Here is an 18,723-nt window from a genome sequence, read left to right as displayed (position 1 = left end):
AAGGGCGGTTCCAAGGTTGGGCTGCAGCCGTCGCGTACCCTCTAAAAGCTTTTGCTGTCCTAAACATTTTAGTCAAACTTTTATATCAACAGTACCTAAAATTAACGCGGAGTGGTAGGAACAGACAACAGTAAGATCAACTCTGTGAAATTACATTTTTGTTTGAAAATGTACAAATTTAAATGATGACATTGTCTCAAATATTCATTCTAAAATATCTCAAATATACGTCAGGTTGCACCATTTGAGGTATACTTGCCAAAATAATTCGATGGGGGCGTGGGGAATGTCCCGTATTTAACCCAAATTCATATATCAGGTTGTGGGCACTGTTTTTATCATAGTTTTCTCTTCTTCAAAATTATTTTCTTTTTTCATTAAAGGAAACTAAAACGATTACATGATACTGATAGCAAATCTATTTTTAATTTTCACATTTTTCCGTTGTAAAGTTCTTTCTTTCATTGAAATTAATCAGATTTTGTTCAGATTTTATTGAAAGCCTTGGCCTGTTAGAGGCATAGGGCCCAAAACAGCATAACAATTAACACAGCTGGCAAGACATATCAAACTAAGATATCATAGAAACATATACAATATACATAGACAACTGAGCCAATTTAACAACAGTTATTGAGTTAAATCTAGTCCTTGTTGAAAAATTAAAAGCTAGTTAAAGAGCTAATTAAATTTTTTCATAATGTGTTTACAAAAAACTGCTAACCTAACAAGTGTGTCTCTTGTAGTATTATTCATTAACATTGATAACTTGATAGTATTTCGATTGGTAACAAAATGTATTTTTTCTTTCTTGCTTGAAATAGTCACAACAAAACAAAAAGTGGAATTCAATGTTGTTTCTTATGATGAAATCCGGATACGGGAAATTAGACAAACCTGACGTCATCGTGCGCACTTGCCGACCTTGACCGGAGAGAGCTACGGTAAACAATGGAAAATCAAGACAAAATTCAAGATGTTTTAAGCAGTAAGTTAACTTAAATGTTTGACATAATTATACTAAGACTATTGATAGATTGACTGTCTCTCACCACTTCTTTGTATCTTTTCAGGTTTTGAGAAAACGCCGTCTAGAGATATACCACCGCTTTTGGAAGATTATTTACGCACAGTCGCGAAAACTGGTAAAACTGTGTAAGTTAACACATTTTTAACTTTTCTGAAAAAGTATAGTAGCAGAAAAAAAACAAAATTTTGATTCCTTTAATACTGTTATTAATTCATTACAACTATTGGCAAACTGATACCCAGCATTTGGTTCTTTAACACCTGGTAATTTCACTGACACGAGGTCATTGAACTGCTACAGCTCAATGCAACATCGAAGCAAAGAGCTATAAGAATAAATAGATCGGCAACTTGAAAGGCATATAGAGCAAATCTCACTAACATCGCATGGGAACTGAATGAGATATAGTTTTACCGGTGTATACAGACATCAGGACAGAAGGATAAAAATATGTGTCGTGAAAAACTTTCTATCAGATCGTTTGTTTGTAATGATACAAATGTAACAGGGGTCCTGAAATATTTTCAGAGTCTACTTGTCCACGGACAAGTTGGGCCCACGAATCCACTTGTCCGTACCAAAGAAAAGCTTGTCCGTACTTTTTAGTTTAAAAAGGAAAGGATCAGCATTATCATTACTAAATGAACAAATAATACAAACATACACTTCTGTTGACTTCTATTTTGACTTATATAAAGTTTTTATGTTATGACTTGAACCATCCATTTGAAAATATGTTATAACTAGCAAACTAAGTGACTAGAACATCCACTTGAAAATATGTTATGACTAGCAAGCTAAGTGACTAGAACATCCACTTGAAAATATGTTATGACTATCAGTTTAGTGAGTAGAGAATAATTAAAAAACACTTGAACACATGCCATTGACAAAAATAATCTCAGTATGCCTAGAATTTCTACCCTGGTCCCATAACATTCACTGAATACTGCACTGGTCTTTCAGGGTCTTGAAATAAGCTGTCAGAGTTGTTAAATGTCAAAACAATCGACTCGAACGATTAAGCCACAAATTTTGGCTACTAAACTTTTTTACATAGTGCCAACCTCGCTCATCGATTTTCTGAAAATCAAAATGAAAGTAGATATCGGGAAACCCCAGACTGGCACTCATTTTCAACTTTACGGTATAACTTTCCAATAATGATCATTAAATGTAGTAAACCAGTCCACGTGTCTATAAATGGCTGCATACATTTTTGTTTTGATAATTTAAGGGTCATAAATGATCACAAACAGATTAGATATTGCCTTTAGGCATGCGGAAATCACAGATGACGCCGATTAGTTTCGTTTTCATAAAATGTTTACCACGGAAATTTTACTTGTCCCCGGACAAGCCAGCTTCTAAAAACTGCTTGTCCGGACCGAGGAATCCACGAATCGGACAACTCGGACAGCTTATTTCAGGACCCCTGTGTAAGGTGTTTTTATTAATGTTATTAGTATTTTCTACACGGGAAAGAAATGAATTTATGATTGAAGTCTGAGAAATCAACAGTTGTCGTTTGAAAATTGGACCAGATTCAGTTTATTATGTGCCGGCCCTTTCGCCAATTTGATGTAATACTTTAATAAGCGTCAGTTGATTTGATCATGATTGATAAAGTTGGCAAACACTTCAATAAGATAACGCACTGACGCGAGATTATCTCCTCTTGCCATTCTGTGTATTTTATATTTCTTTGATCAAAGTTAGAGTACAGGGGTTTTTTTATTCTGTAGCAGAGGCCTCGTCCCCCAGCCGAGGATTTCCCCCACAGCCAAGGATTTCCCCTACCGCAGTCGAAATTCCCCTACGTCCGAAATTCCCCTTCCAAAACCGTAAACAAAGCAATGGAGATTACTCCCAGCGATTTTCCCGACCAAATATCGGACCCGTTCACACTTGCAGACAGTCTTTCACAATTTTAAATGGGTGTGAAAACCTTTAGAAATAGTAGAAAAATGTTAGAAGAGCGTTCAGCAGACCCGAGGTTCCGGTTTTGACCAGCGAAAATCGATAAAAACTCGTATCTGACCCGCACATAATATGCCGTGGGCGTCTGCTTGTCTCGCGGTAATACTCTTTGATGCGTAACGAGTTCGAAAGCTCTGCCCCTTGTCAATCAAAATCCCAGTGAACTTCATACTGTTTGTCAACACCAGCGTAAATATGACAGTAGGCGGAGCGTCGTATGTTAATTAGCTACTGACAGATGTCAATCACGCCACACGCAGACTGACATGTGGTTATCATCAGTAATGTAATATAGATGATTGATAAACAATGCAGCGTCAGATTATCGTGTTTGTACCTCTTGTTAATTAGCGGTAACAGCTTATGCTGTATTGTGTAAAATGTGTTGTTAATTTAAAGTAATTATTTTATGTGATTGGTTCGATTAAATAAGCCGGTCGGTCGTTACGCAAATTTATTATCTTTGCCGAGGTATTTTGCTAGAGCAAAATAAAATATAAATGTTTTAAGTAATCAGATATTATAAGTATGGAATAGTTCTGGTGAAAAGATGAAATTTTATCAAGAATTTTTAATGTTTGCTTTCGTTTTTTTCATATTTGTCACACGTTTTCGCGATTGTGATTTTCGGACTTTTTTATCATTTCTTACAAGATTTTCTAGTACAATTGAAATAAAAAGCCAACAAAAGTATGCATTTAATAATAATATGATGACTCTTGCAAAAGCAACTCTTATTTTAAAGCATTTTTTGTGAATAAAAGCATGTGACCTTTAAATATTCAATGATTTGAGCATTTCAACTCTCCCCACCCACCTTGTTACAATGATAAGTGAACATTAGTGCAAGTCCATCTATTGCTAAGTGACAGTGTGTATAGTTGCTAAAAGTTGCAAGAATATGTAATTAAAACATAGTTTAAAGTGTTTATTATGCATAATTGTAAATTCCCCCCTGAGTGGAAAAATCCCCCAAAACTGCTCGTCGCGTGCTATTTTCTTCCCCCAATGACAGGCTGGGGCCTCTTCCCCCAGTTGTAAAAAAAAAACCTGGAGTAATCGGCTATAAATACTGTTGATTGATCAGTTCCGACGCACTTCTGCATCAGCTGAGTCAAAACGATATGTAGTTTTCTTTGGCATGTAATATATATGAACTTTAAAACAACATGTTGTGTTTCGAAGAACTGATTTCTTCCTCTAGAAATATACTCCCGACACTGGCCAACGGTTGCCAGTTACAACACACTTCCACCAGTTCCAGTGAACCCAATAGTTTTGTAACGCCTAATTAAAATTGCCAAAAATTGCGGAAGTTAAGAGCAGGCAAAGGGGAAATAGTGCTAAAGTCAAGCCAGAGCATCAATTTCAGACAGGTTTTTCAACCTTGAAAGTACATTACAGCGTTCAGTTTGTTCGACATAAACATCAAGTCTTAACAAATATTTGATGAAAGGGTCTAGCATTAATAATTTCAAAATTTATAAATTGATGAGACCTTGCATGAGTCTTTATCTTGATATAAACTTTCACCTCCTATTTTTCGTCTGGCTTCGCCCCAGTTTTCAGAGTTATAGCCCCTGAAATAGTAAAAAATGCACATTTACACCTTGTGATGCGTCTAGCTCAAAAAGTATTTCATATAAATTGATGAAACCTTGCATGAGTTTTTATCATGATGCGAACTTGCGCACCTCCTATTATCATCTGGCTCCACACCCTATTTCCAGAGTTTCCTGAAATAGTCAAAAATGCACATTTTCACCTTGTGTCATGCCTAGCTCAAAAGTATTTGATGTAAATTCATGTCTCTTGTAGCATAAATTCATGAAACCTTGCATGAGTCTGTTACCACCCTTGAAATAGCCCAAATTAGTGGATTTTTCGTTTGTGATGCTCATAGCTAAAAAGGTATTATGGCCTAGAATAATGAATCCTTTATATAAAATGTTTGTTGAGGCTATACTTCCTTAATTATTGCCCCTTATTTGTGACAAATGTACCAGTTGGAGCACAACCTGTGTCCTACAGGCACATTTTAGTTACAATAACAACAGGATAAATGTTTATTTTTTTTGCAATATTACTTATATTTATAGCCATTCAGAGAAAAGGCATTCTCAGTCCTATTTGGGGATCAAATTTACTTGAAGTTTTTAGGATTGGTTTAGGAGGTGTACGATCCTAACATATGTCAGTGTTTCAAGTTTAGAAAATAGATTTGTGTTTAGTGTCATTTACTTTTCCTAGTTAAATTTAATATAAATTTGTGAAATTTGATAGAAGACCATTTAAAATTAAGTGGTGGGGGAATATAGATTTGCTCTTGTCCGTGCGTCCATCAGAAGTTCGTGACACGCCTAGCTCAAAAAGTATTTGATATAAATTAATGAAACCTTGCATGAGTCTTAATCATGATATGAACTTGCGCACCTCCTATTTTTCATCTGGGTTCGCCACCTATTTCTAGAGTTATGGCCCCTGAAATAGTCAAAAATGAACATTTTCTCTTTGTGACACGCCTAGCTCAAAAAGTATTTGATATAAATTAATGAAACCTTGCGTGAGTCTTTATCATGGTATGAACTTGCGCACCTCCTATTTTTCGTCTGGCTCCGCCCCCTATTTTTAGAGTTATGGCCCCTGAAATAGTCAAAAATGCACATTTTCACCTTGTGACACGCCTAGCTTAAAAAGTATTTGATATAGATTCATGAAACCTTGCATGCCTCTTAATCATGATACGAACTTGCGCACCTCCTATTTTTCATCTGGGTCCATCCCCTGTTTCTAGAGTTGTGGCCCCTGAAATAGTCAAAAATGCACATTTTCACCTTGTGACACGCCTAGCTCAAAAAGTATTTGGTATAAATTGATGAAACCTTGCATGAATCTTTATCATGATATGAACTTGCGCACCTCCTATTTTTCATCTGGGTCCGCCCCCTATTTCCAGAGTTATGGCCCCTGAAATAGTAAAAAAATGCACATTTTCACCTAATTATGTGCATCACTCAAAAAGTATTTAATGTAAATTCATGAAACCTTGCTTGAGTCTTTGTCATAATGTGACCTTGCACACTTGGCATTCTTCTTGAGAATTTTAGCAATTATTACAGAGTTGAAATAGCCAAATAGTGGATTTTCAGCTCGACTTTTCGAAGAAAAAGTAGTTCTATTGCACTCGCCCCGTTATATACTATCAAAGTCTACACCAGGAGAAACAATCCCCATAACTCTGATTTGAATTTTGACAGAATTATGCCCCTTTTTAACTTAGAATTTTTGGTTAAAGGTTTTGATAAAGTCAAATATCTCTGTTACTATCAAAGCTATTGACTTGAAACTTAAAATACTTATTTACCATTAAAGTCTGCACCAGAAGAAACAATCCCAATAACTCTGATTTGAATTTTGACAGATTTATGCCCCTTTTTAACTTAGATTTTTTTAAAATTTTTTTTGATAAAGTCAAATATCTCTGTTACTATTAAAGCTTTTGACTTGAAACTCAAAATAGTTATATACAATCAAAGTCTGCACCAAGAGACACAATTCCCATAATTTTGGTTTGAAATTTGACAGAATTATGCCCCTTTTTAACTTAGAATTTTTGGTTAAAGGTTTTTATAAAGTCAAATATCTCTGTTACTATCAAAGCTTTTGACTTGAAGCTTAAAATACTTATTTACCATCAAAGTCTACACCAGGAGAAACAATGTCCATAACTCTGATTGAATTTTGACAGAATTATGCCCCTTTTTAACTTAGAATTTTTTGTTAAAAGTCAAATATCTCTGTTACTGTTAAAGCTTTTGACTTGAAACTCAAAATATTATTTACTATCAAAGTCTACACCAGGAGACACAATTCCCATAACTCTGATTTGAATTTTGACAGAGTTATGTCCCTTTTTAACTGGCAAAGCTCTAATTCAGAGTCAAGCACTGAGAAAAGTCGAGCGTGCTGTCTTACGGACAGCTCTTGTTTGTTTGTTATGCTCATAGCTCAAAAAGTATATGGTATAGAATAATGAATCAGTTTCATAATTTTTTTTTTTGAGGCTATACCCCATTAAGATCGCAAACATTTGAATGATTTCCCCTTATTTGTGACAAATATACCAGTGGGGGGCACACCCTGTGTCCTACAGACACATTCTAGTTTTAACATCCGTGTAGGCTGATCATGGTCTGCACTGTTCACTATTCAGTCAGTAAATTTTCAGTGAACACCCCTTCGAATAATGAATGGTACAGCCAAAATTGAATGATAGACCAGTCCATTTTAGAATTAAGCAGAGTGAAGGTTAAAAATGTTTGGCAGCAAAGAAAATTTCTATAACTGTCTTAAAGAGTATGACCAGAAATTTAACAGTCATAAAAAGTTACACTAGCTTGTTATATCTGGAATGTATTTCATAAAAGTAAATGTTAAAAAAGATGTTTTATGCACAGGTTTCCATGGCAACAGCTCAAGTTATTATTTGTCCAGAAACTAGAGCAGGTGATGGAACAGTTCAACAAAGATGACCCATGTGATCGGCAGACACCATTCCCAAATGTTGAAAACACAAAATTTAATGAAATGAGACAACGTATAATAGATGCTCTGCAGAAATTTAATGGGTAATGTTCATTTTTCTTATACTTAGATTTAAGTCTCTATTATAAATAAGATGAAATTCGCTTTATGTGGATCAATTCCTATTTGTTTAAATGTTTAAGGTTAAAATCAAGGTAAATACAGTCCCACTTCTTTTATTAAGTAAAAACCAGAGCCATTAGATATACAAAAAAATGTATTAACAAGACATAGTATTTTTGCTGCACTCACCAAAAGAATGTTGTTTGTGATTGTTTACCCTTTATTAGCTGACCCAAACTTTGTTCAGAAGGAGCTATTATTTTAGGTGGATGGTCTGTCATCCTGCATCAACATTTTTACTTTAACATCTTCTGTTCTAAAACTACTGGTCAGAATTACAAACAAACACTCTTTTGGAGTTTTTATATGGAGTCAGATCTGTTGGGGCCTAGATTCATCAATGTAAAAGTCTTTATAGACTGAATTTGAAGTAATTTCTGGTACAATGCATCTAAAGTTTTGAAAACTTGCAGAACTTTTATATTGATGAAAAAGCTATGTTCAAAAATAGTTAGAAACATGTTGTCTTTAAACAAAAATGAAACAACAAAATACGAAGGTGGGGAAGGGTTACTAATGAAATGTAACATATTGAAAATTTAGCATTAAAAGTCTTTTTTTCTGAATTTCAGAATTGAAAGTGTTTATAATCTATTCTATAATAGAGTTTTCTGTCAATTTCTTTTTACCGGTAAATGTATGATGATAGTTTTGTTATAAGGCATTGTCCTGGTGCTAGTATTTGGAACTTTTTGAATGTCAGTGTTTCAAAATACATTTTATCATTTCAGTGCACCCTTTACAGTTCAGAGGATCTGTGAGCTTGTAACACAACCAAAGAAACATTATACGCAATGTGATAAATTCTTGAGAGGAATTGAAAAGGTATTTCAGAGTTTTTACGCTTGCAAATTCAAACTCCTTTTTATGCCCACCTTCGAAGAAGAATGGGTATATTGTTTTGCAGATTTCGGTATGTCTTTCGGGTGGTCGGTATGTAGACCAATCCGTTTCTGGATGATAGCTCAAGAACGCTTGGGCATACGATCAAGAAAGTTAATAGGGAGATTGGTCATAACCAGCAGATGACCCCTATTGATTTTTAGGTCAGTAGGTCAAAGGTCAAGGTCACAGTGACCTAGAACAGTTAAATGGTTTCCGGATGATAACTCAAGAATGCTTAAGCCTAGGATCACAAAGATTGACAGGAAGGTTGGTCATGACCAACAGATGACCCCTATAGATTTTGAGGTCAATAGGTCAACGGTCAAGGTCACAGTGACACAGAACAGTTAAACAGTTTCTTGCTAATAACTCAAGAACGCTTGGTCCTACAGGGCCCTCAATCGGCCGTTTTTGCCGTCGAATATCGACTGCTTCCCCAGCCAAAATAGTATCCTTTTTTCCCCCTCCAGAGAAAAAAATTCCCCCTTACTGGGCATTCGGTTGACCCGAGGTCCCGGGTTTTTGATCTGCGAAAATCTGAGAAAAACTCGTATTTGACCCGCACAAAACATGCTCCGTGCGTCGGGTTGACTCGCGGAAATTTTGTTTGATGCGTCTCGAGTTTGAAAGTTCTGCCCCTTGTCAATCAGAATCACACTCAATTTCAATATTGTTCGCTGTCATATGCGGAAGTATGGCAGTAGGCGGAGCGTCATATGTTAATTAGCTGCTAACAGATGTCAATCACGCCACGCGCCGATTGACATGTGGTCATCTCGCGGTTATTATTTAGTACAATAATCCCTGTCATTATCAAAGGTGTTTACTGATCAATGTGTAAAAAATAATTGATTAACAATGCAGCTTTAGAATATCGTCTTTGCACAAATTAGATAATTGAAATCATTATTTTGTTTGCTTGAACGATTATGTGAGCCGGTCAACCGTTACGGTCTATAGAAAATTTATTATCATTGCCGAGGCTTTGTTTGGTCCAAATAAATTAAATGCTTTAATAAGCAGAAATTGTAAGTATTGAATAGGTATGGTAAAAAAAGAAATTTAAAACAGGTATTTCATCAAGAATTTTAAATGTTTACTTTCGTTTTCCATATTTGTCACCCGTTTTCGTGACCGTGATTTTCGGATATTTTCATCATTTCTTACAAGATTTTTTAGTACAATTTAAATAAAAAGCCATTTGAAAGTCTGCATTTAAGAAAATATGATCACTGTTGCAAAAGCAGCCCTTATTTTGAAGCATTTTTGATAATAAAATGCAAAGGCACCACTGCCGCACCAAACCCCACCCACTTTTAGACAACTGAAATATAAATTGATTAAAAAAATGTGTAATGATAAATGTACTTGTTTTAGATCAAGTTTGTCGAAGTTTCATTAATAACAGTATAGCTTGTCCCCTGAAAAGCTGATCTTGACATGATATAATTTCAGTTACCAGTAGTATGTTGACAAAAAGAAACAACTTTAGTGTAATGAGAGTTATACATGTTAAAGTTCTTACATAGTATGTTATTCTTTGAAGGCAATGAAAATTCCCCCTTTTGGCTAAAACAACGCGAAAATTCCCCCGCCTGAGGGCTGCGGACCCCTTCCCCCAAAGTAGAGCGAGGGCCCTGTCCTAGGATCATGAAACTTAATAGGGAGGTTGATCATGACCAGCAGATGACCTCTAATTTCAAGGTCAAAGGTCAAGGTCACATTTACCCAGAACAGTAGAACTTTTGTATACAATGACCAAATAATTTCTTTTCCTTACAAGTGCAATTACAGTGAAACGCCGCTCACTCGAGCATCGATGACTCGAGCACCCGGGTTCGCTCGAGCAATTCATGTGGTCCCGGCCGATTTCCTTCTATTTTCTATGTGAAATTACCATGGCTGGGTCGAGCATCGATAACTCGATCGCTCGAGCATGACACCTGGTCCCTGTGTATTAATTTACTCTTTGTTGCTTATGGCAAACTCGAGCAGAGGTGTCAAAATTTTTCACACCTTCGGGGGCCAGAATGTATCGGTTAATTTAAAATTTTCGCACGCTGTGAGAGTTGCATGGTCTATTCCCCGACTATCTTAAATGTATATTTGTCGGTATATTTGACCTGATAATGAGATCAATTACTGACGAAAGGTGGAAGAAAATTTTTACTGATCAAAATTGTTATTAATTATTACTTTTTCCTGCGGGATCGAGGAGATAATAATGAGGTCTTAATATTTTAATCAACAGTTGTTTGCATGCAAATAAAGGAAATAAGATAGCCTTTTCATAAAATTGAGACAATAATTATGAGATCTTAATTTGGAGAAGAAAATTGCAAATTCGATTTCAGTATTTAAAATGAATAAAAAAAAAACAAAAAAAAAACATGAAAATAAAATGTCTTAGCTGTTTCTTCACATGTGCCATTTACGATCTATCATAAATAACGTTTGCAATATGTTTTTGTGAAAACGTCACGAGTGTGTTATGATTACGCATCACCGTTTCCTCTGCAAATGGTCTCGATGACAATTGGTAAAACAAACTTCAATTTTCTTCGTATGTTGGTCAATGTTTGGGTCGCTCGAAACCATGGATAACTCGAGCATTTTGCTCATCCCCTTGCGACATCGAGCGAGCGGTGTTTCACTGTACTGAATGAATCAATGGGATGGGGGGGAGTGGCGGGCATTTCGTGTTCTATGAGCTCTTGTTTAGGTGAACTGCTGCCTTTCTTCTTCTATTAGTCTTGCTAGAGTAAGCTCAAGAGTAGAAGGCTTTGATACTAGTGTACATACACTGTGTTCTCGAAAGCAAATTGAAAGCATTTGAATGGTTAGGATTATATCACAGGCTTCTAACTCCTTTGCATGGCGTTTGTCTTAAACATAGAAGAGTTTTTTCCCTTTGGTCAACAGGAAGAGCACTAATCTATAGATTGTGGGATGTAAGTGTGATCCACAAGTGAGTTGTGTTTCCTTCATGATGATTTGGTCTGAATTTGTACCTGTCCACCTCTAATTTAAGTTACTTGTAGAGAAAAGGTTTCGAAGAAAAATGGTCAAGTTATACCTGCCATTATGTAACTTAAATGCTGTTGAAAAACAGCCTTAAACTATAAACCAGTACTGGTAATGAAAAAAGGATCAAATTATTACATGTTTGATTAAATTGTTATGTAAGTTTAAGTTTTATACTCCCTGTTTTCAGAATGTGATGGTTGTAAGCACAGTGGATCCACACGGAAGGTAGGTTTTGTTACTTGCACATGCATCTCACTATCAGGACACATCAGCCAAGTAGCTTGTTTTATATTGAATAAAGATGATCCTAGCAGATTGTTAATGGGATGTGCAATACACATCACGCCCCCTAGCACCAGGTTAAGCAGAATTCTGTTAGATATTGAATGGACTCCCATGATCTCAAATGACCAGAAAATGTAATTGAAATTGAATTTGATTGAAAAATCAAATGACAGTAATGAATGGATACTCTTGAGTGATTTATGATAACAACAAATTGATTATGTGTAGATATTAATTTGATTTATCTTGTAGAACTTTCATACCAACTAAGTGCCATTAATCAATGTGAGTAGTACACTTGGATATTTTCAAAGTATTTCTTATAAAACCGACATTGTTTAATATCCATTTCCCTGAAAGTTGGTACAAGTAAATGTCTAGAGTTGCTTCCCTTTAACTGTTAAAATAAATACTTATTCTCAGAATTGTGAAGTTGCAGGATTGTTAAAGTGTAATATATAAGAGAAAAGTAAGAACCACTACAATTCAACTTTTACATAGGTCAAATTCTAAGTAATGCCCATTGTGTCATCCCTTGTTACCTATTTTATTTTGATGCAGAAATTTATTTCCAGTACCATTCTCTTTGCTTTTAAAATAAGAAGTCAACCTCATGTTTATTATTGAGAGTTTACATGTTCGGATAAGGGATGAGCTTGATTTAATAAAAATCTTAATATGCAGTTCAGTCAAGTCTGGTAAAATTTTGTTTGCTCTGATATTTCCTCCCCTTTTTGTGAACTATTCATCCTTGTTTAATTTACTTGGACTTTCAAAAATATAGTATACTCAACTAAGGTAAAATGGCATATTTGACACTTTTCAGGTTTTTCCATTTTTATGTCAGATTTGTAGACATTTTGATTGTTTTGATGTATGACTTGGACATCATGTTTATCCAAAAGAATGTGAACAAGGCACTTGAACAAAGGGCATGACAACTATTTTTGAGTACCTGTTTTTGAGAAACAGTGCATTGCTTCTTACCGGTATTCAGTTTTGATAACATTGCAAGATACAGCTACAAGAATTGAAGATGGAGAAAAACTACAACATGTTCATGGTTGTCTTTATTTGTCCAGACTTTGTCCATTTTGTACTTTTGAGCTGAAAATATACCGGTAGATTTATGTTCTCCGAGATTTTGGGTAGTGAGGGTGATATTTTTTATGAATATCTCCATAGTTCCAGATGATAAGGCCTGTGTACAAGGTCGAAGTCCTTGAAGCAGTCATAAAGCATAGTAATCATAATTTGTGCCGCGCCATGAGAAAACCGGATGTGCAGGCTGGTCTGGATCCATGCTGGTCGCAAACCCACTACATTGGTTTTCTCATGGCACAGCTCAATTTTGTTCAAGCTATCACAGTCTATATAAAATGAATAAGTATAGAGACAAGCTTCAAATTCTGATGGTTTCCGAACTGTTGTGATAAGAGACTTTGTTCTAGAGGCATCATACTTTATTCATTGATTGCTTTTAGTTAGTAGTGTGTTAACTTGCAACTGAATGCTGTTTGCTGTATGAGTGAAGAATGTAGACATCAAGCAGCAGCTGGTGGAGAGGGAGCAGTGGCCTGTGTCAGCCTCTCAGTCACAGGTTCGAGCCTGCTTTAGTAGTGACCACCTTTTCATAAGACACCAGTATGAGAATAAGCATTCTGGTATAGCTTCTTGCACATTTGAGCCAAAAATGTAATATAAACTTACCTGAAGTACATGCAGATATTTACAACAAAAGAAAATTGAGTGATGACTGGGGACTATATAGATACCACTTCTGTCTGTCTTGTCTTTAACTTCTCCTACAGTTTTCAAGGGGTTTGGCCCAAACTTTCAGAAATATAACACAGTGAAGTGAAACTGTACATATTGTCAGGACATGAATATACCATATGCCCCATTTTAGAGTTACAGCTCTTCGAAATTTCACAGAATACTGTTTATTGCCTATTACATTATATAAACATTGTCTAGGTTTGCATTTGGTTTACTCAAAAGAGAAATGGGGTTCTGAATCTTGATTCTCATTAGGGGTGGCAAAATCTGATTTCGACTTTATTATCCATTTTTTACCAAGAGCCATTTTCTGCTTGTCGGTATAATGGTTATATAGTAAAATATGGTGAAATTCTATTTGTCCGCTTGGGCTGTGGGACAAGATGGGCAAGTGGGACTGTTGATTTTTTCACACCTGCTTGTCATTTAAAAACAATGTGATTCCCATGCTTTGATTTCAAATGACCGTAAACAAATATGAATGCAGTAGCTTTACTTCTTTTTAGCTGACTTGATAAATCAGTGCAAATAAATATATTAATTTGGTTGAAATTGTTGTTCCATGGTACACTTTGGACAAGTTTTGTCAGCATTTCAGATTTAGTCATTGAGCTTTTGATCTTGAATCATCACATGAGGTGCTTCAGTTGATCATGTATCATGTTTCCTTACCATTAAAATAAAGCACAACAGCTAAAAGATAGGAAAAAATTTAAACAACTTCTTCTAATGAACAACATGATGGATCTTTATCAAACTTGGTCTGTAGCATGAGTGTATTAGGTCCTCTCTCAAATTTGTTCAGTGGGGGGCACGTTAGAGATAAAATTAGAAATACCTTTAAACGACTTTTTCTCATGAACTGCTCGATGGTTCTTCATTAATTTGGCCTACAGCATCATTGTAAGGTCCTCTCTCATGTTTGTTTAAATGGGGGCACTTGGCCCTTTTCAGGGGCTGCTAAAGCTAAAAATAGATCCTTTAAATGTTCTCCTCATGAATTGCTTTATGGATCTTCTTCAAACTTGGTCTAAAGAGTCCTTGTATCTTTCAAGTTTGTTTAAATGGGTGCACTTTTTAGGGGTCACTTGACCTAAAAATGGAAATACCTTTAAATAACTTCTCTAATGAATGGCTTGATTGACCTTCATCAGACTTGATTTGCAGCATCATTGTAAGGTCAATGTTGTTCAAATGGGGGCACTTGGCCCTTGTTGGGACCACTCAAGGTAAACATAGAACAACTTCTTTCATGAAACAACTTCTTTCATGAACAGCTTTATAGAGCCTCATCAGATTTGATCTGTTGCGTTATTGTTAGGTCCTTTGTCAGTTTTGTACAGATTAGGGCACTTCTAGAGGTAAACATAGAAAAATCTTTGAACAGCCTCTTCTCATGAACCACTTGGTGAATCTCCATCAGAGTTGGTATGTAGAATCATTGTAAGGTCCTCGCTCAAAATTTGTTCAGATGAGGGCACTTAACCTGTTTTATGTATTCTTTTGTATGCTTAAACAAATATACTTATATTCAGTTGTCAATGTTCTTACAGGTCATTATTAAAGGTCGGATGACGCTTCAGGCCAATGCCTAATGTAACACTAGAATTCAGTACATTTTATGTGCACTGTAATCTGTTATACGCAATGATTTCATGTAAGTTAACTTTTATTTATTTACTGACATATTGACATGTCAAACGATTTAATATTCATGAATTGCCTCCTTTTTTGTAGTTAAATTTTCAACCCCTCCTCTATCTCAATTATTACTTAAACTTAAAATATTGTTTCACATCATGATCCATATCACCTCACTCAAGGTACATTTCTATGGCAGACACATTGCATGAAGCATGCCCCTTTTATATTTGAACAATTCCGGTATTTTAATGAAATTTCACTCTATCTTTGATATAACTGAATAGATTTGTCTCAGACTGTAACTGTTGTCCCACAACATTATTTTGCATCAGGATATTAATCACTTAAGTGATAACTTAAGTGTCCTCAGATAAGCCCAGTTTCAGTATCGAGCAACGAAATAGGCAAGGACACTGCCTCGTAGCTGTTGCTATCGGGACATACTCTCAAAACTGAAAACACACTTAAGTTTACTCACTTAAGTTTTTTCAAGGCACAGATTTTAAAACACCACCATGATCTTAGACATAGTTTTGCTGAAGTAAAAACAAATGAAAACAATCTGTCTTTACAAATATAATACAACAGAAAAAGTAGTAACCTAATGGAAACTGCAGTCTCAGCAGATGATTAATTGATTAATTTTCAATTCACTTTGACTGAACAATTATTTTTAGCTCATCTGAAAAAGAAATGATGAGTTATTGTCATCGCTTGGTCGGCATCGGAGTTGGCATTGCCTGGTTAAGTTTTATGTTTAGGTCAGCTTTTCTCCTGAACTATCAAACCATTTGCTTTAAAACTTATTCACCATCAATAGCTGACTCTGTACAACAAGAAACATAACTCCATCCTGCTTTTTGCAAGAATTATGGCCCCTTTTGGACTTAGAAAATATAAGATTTCTTGGTTAAGTTTTATGTTTAGGTCAACTTTTCTCCTAAACTATCAAAGCTGTTGCTTTGAAACTTGCAACACTTGTTTACCATCAAAAGTTGGCTCTGTACAGCGAGAAACATAACTCCATCCTGCTTTTGCAAGAATTATGGCCCCTGTTGGACTCAGAAAATCAGATTTCTTGGTTTTGTATTTAGGTCAGCTTTTCTTCTAAACTATCAAAGCTATTGCTATCAAACTTGCAACACTTATTCACCATCAAAAGCTTACTCTTTACAGCAAGAAACATAACTCCATCCTGCTTTTTTGCAAGAATTATGGCCCCTATTGGATTTAGAAAATATCAGATTTCTTGGTTAAATTTCGTATTTAGTTCAACTTTTCTCCTTAATGGTCAAAGCTATTGCTTTAAAACTTGGAGCAGTTGTTTACCATTAAAAGCTGATTCTGCTTAGCAAGACTGAACTCTGTATTGCTTTTTGCAAGAATTATGGCCCCTTTTGGATTTAGAAAATCATGAGTAGGACAATGTTTCTATTATATAGAGACAAAAAAGAATCAGATGAGCGTCTGCACCCACAAGGCGGTGCTCTTGTTTATATTTTTGAAAATATTTGCTAACACCTCTGCTTACAAAACATCTACTTTTTGTATTTCATGAAAATTTTATGACCCAAACATGTTTACTTATGCATTATCATTTTATCTCAAGTCAAAAGCTGGTATGTTGGAATAGTGAGATGTATGTTCTCTGTTATAATTGACCAAAGACAGTAAAATCATTTCTGGGGTCATTCATCCTCCAGTTGATGTGGAGAAGTTGTCAGTTTCATATAGAGAATAGAGTCATTCATCCTCCAGTTCATGTGGAGAAGTTATCAATTTTATATAGAGAATAGAGTCTTACTCCACTTGTGGAATTTCATTTTATGCCCGAAGGGAGCATATAGTTGAACCGTCATCTGTCGTCTGTCATCTGTCGCAATTTTCGTCCGTCCACTTTGTCATGATGATGATTCAAAACTTGGCATGAATGTGTCACATCATGTCGCGCGAAGACCAGGTCCAGCTCAATCAGTCCACTGACTAGGTATTTCTGATAGTTGCGTCGCAATTGCATCCAGGATTTCAATAACTTGCATGAGTGTCCACTAACACTGTCCGTGCAGACCAGTCGTGCTAAGGTCAGGTCCACTTGACGTAAAGGAATTTTATGAAGTGCATCTGTCGTTATTTTCATATGGATGATTCAATACTTGCATAAATGACCACAGTAACATGTCTGCGCAGACCCAGTCCTCTCAAAGTCAGTCACACAACTTAAGGTCATATTTACATTATTGATGCGGTCGGTCCAACTTGTCATTCATGCTTGATTTTAAAATATTGGATGAGACCAAGTAGACGAGTCCGCGCAAGACCGCTAGTCAAGTCTAACTCTACATTGCATAATTCATTAAATCCATCGGGCATGTTCATCCTATGGAGACAGCTCTTTATGAAGAGTTTCATCCTCCATTCATGTTAGAATGATTTTATTAGAGATAAGTCATTCATCTCAATTCGTTGAGAGTTTGTTAATAGAAAAAGTTCATCCATGTGATGGAAAAGTTGTCAGTTTTATATAGAGAATAGAGTCATTCCATGTGGAGAAGTTGTCAGTTTTATATAGAGAATAGAGTCATTCATCCTCCAGTTGATGTGGAGAAGTTGTCAGTTTCATATAGAGAATAGAGTCATTCATCCTCCACTTAATGCGGAGAAGTTGTCAGTTTTATATAGAGAATAGAGTCATTCATCCCACTTGATTGAGAAGTTGTCAGTTATACGAAATAGTCATTACTCCATTCATGTGAGAAGTTGTCAGTTCATAGAATAAGTCATTCATCCTCATGTTGATGTGAAGTTGTCAGTTTCATATAGAGAATAGAGTCATTCATCCTCCAGTTCATGTGGAGAAGTTGTCAGTTTCATATAGAGAATAGAGTCATTCATCCTCCAGTTCATGTGGAGAAGTTGTCAGTTTCATATAGAGAATAGAGTCATTCAATAACACTGACCAATATATATAACTTATTTTCTGTTGAAAACACATTATATGCAAACCAAGATTATCCTGATTAAGAGCTATGACCAAATTCAGTGACAGGTATAGGACTGTGACCTTTTATCGGTTACATGAATACAAATATAGGTGAACAGGTGGTAAAGGTTAAAAAGTAGTTTAACAGTACATTGCCCTGTTTTTAATCTATCACCTTTATCAGTGAAAAAAGCCAGTCAAGTGGATATCAACTTACCAGGTTTTTAAATTCCAGCATGTGGAAAGTAAGATTCAAAGTCCATTGTATTTGAATAGAAAAAAGAAGACAAGTCAGGGTTGCTGCTTGAAGTTTTAAGCAAGGGTCATTTTCTGTTTATTACAGTCTTCCTATAGTAAATATTTTCATATCCCTTGTTAGAACTTTATTTATTTATTGTTATATTTT

General features: G+C 35.5%; 1 protein-coding gene across 1 annotated transcript in view; it reads left to right on the top strand.

Moving 5' to 3' along the window:
• Positions 1 to 863: 863 nt before the first annotated feature.
• The window catches only part of LOC123529271 (serine/threonine-protein phosphatase 4 regulatory subunit 2-B-like), a 38,795-nt gene continuing 20,935 nt past the window's right edge, over positions 864 to 18,723 (top strand). Inside the window, exons 1-5 of the mRNA XM_045309529.2 lie at positions 864 to 988; positions 1,074 to 1,155; positions 7,468 to 7,638; positions 8,449 to 8,542; positions 11,817 to 11,854. Coding sequence (XP_045165464.2) covers positions 952 to 988; positions 1,074 to 1,155; positions 7,468 to 7,638; positions 8,449 to 8,542; positions 11,817 to 11,854 — 422 coding nt within the window. The 5' untranslated portion in view covers positions 864 to 951. The remainder of the gene's footprint in view (positions 989 to 1,073; positions 1,156 to 7,467; positions 7,639 to 8,448; positions 8,543 to 11,816; positions 11,855 to 18,723) is intronic.

Source organism: Mercenaria mercenaria, chromosome 13 (assembly GCF_021730395.1).
Source record: "Mercenaria mercenaria strain notata chromosome 13, MADL_Memer_1, whole genome shotgun sequence".
NCBI lineage: Eukaryota > Metazoa > Mollusca > Bivalvia > Venerida > Veneridae > Mercenaria > Mercenaria mercenaria.
The sequence above is the reverse complement of the archived record's forward strand: the minus strand, read 5'-3'. Positions and strand labels throughout refer to the sequence as shown.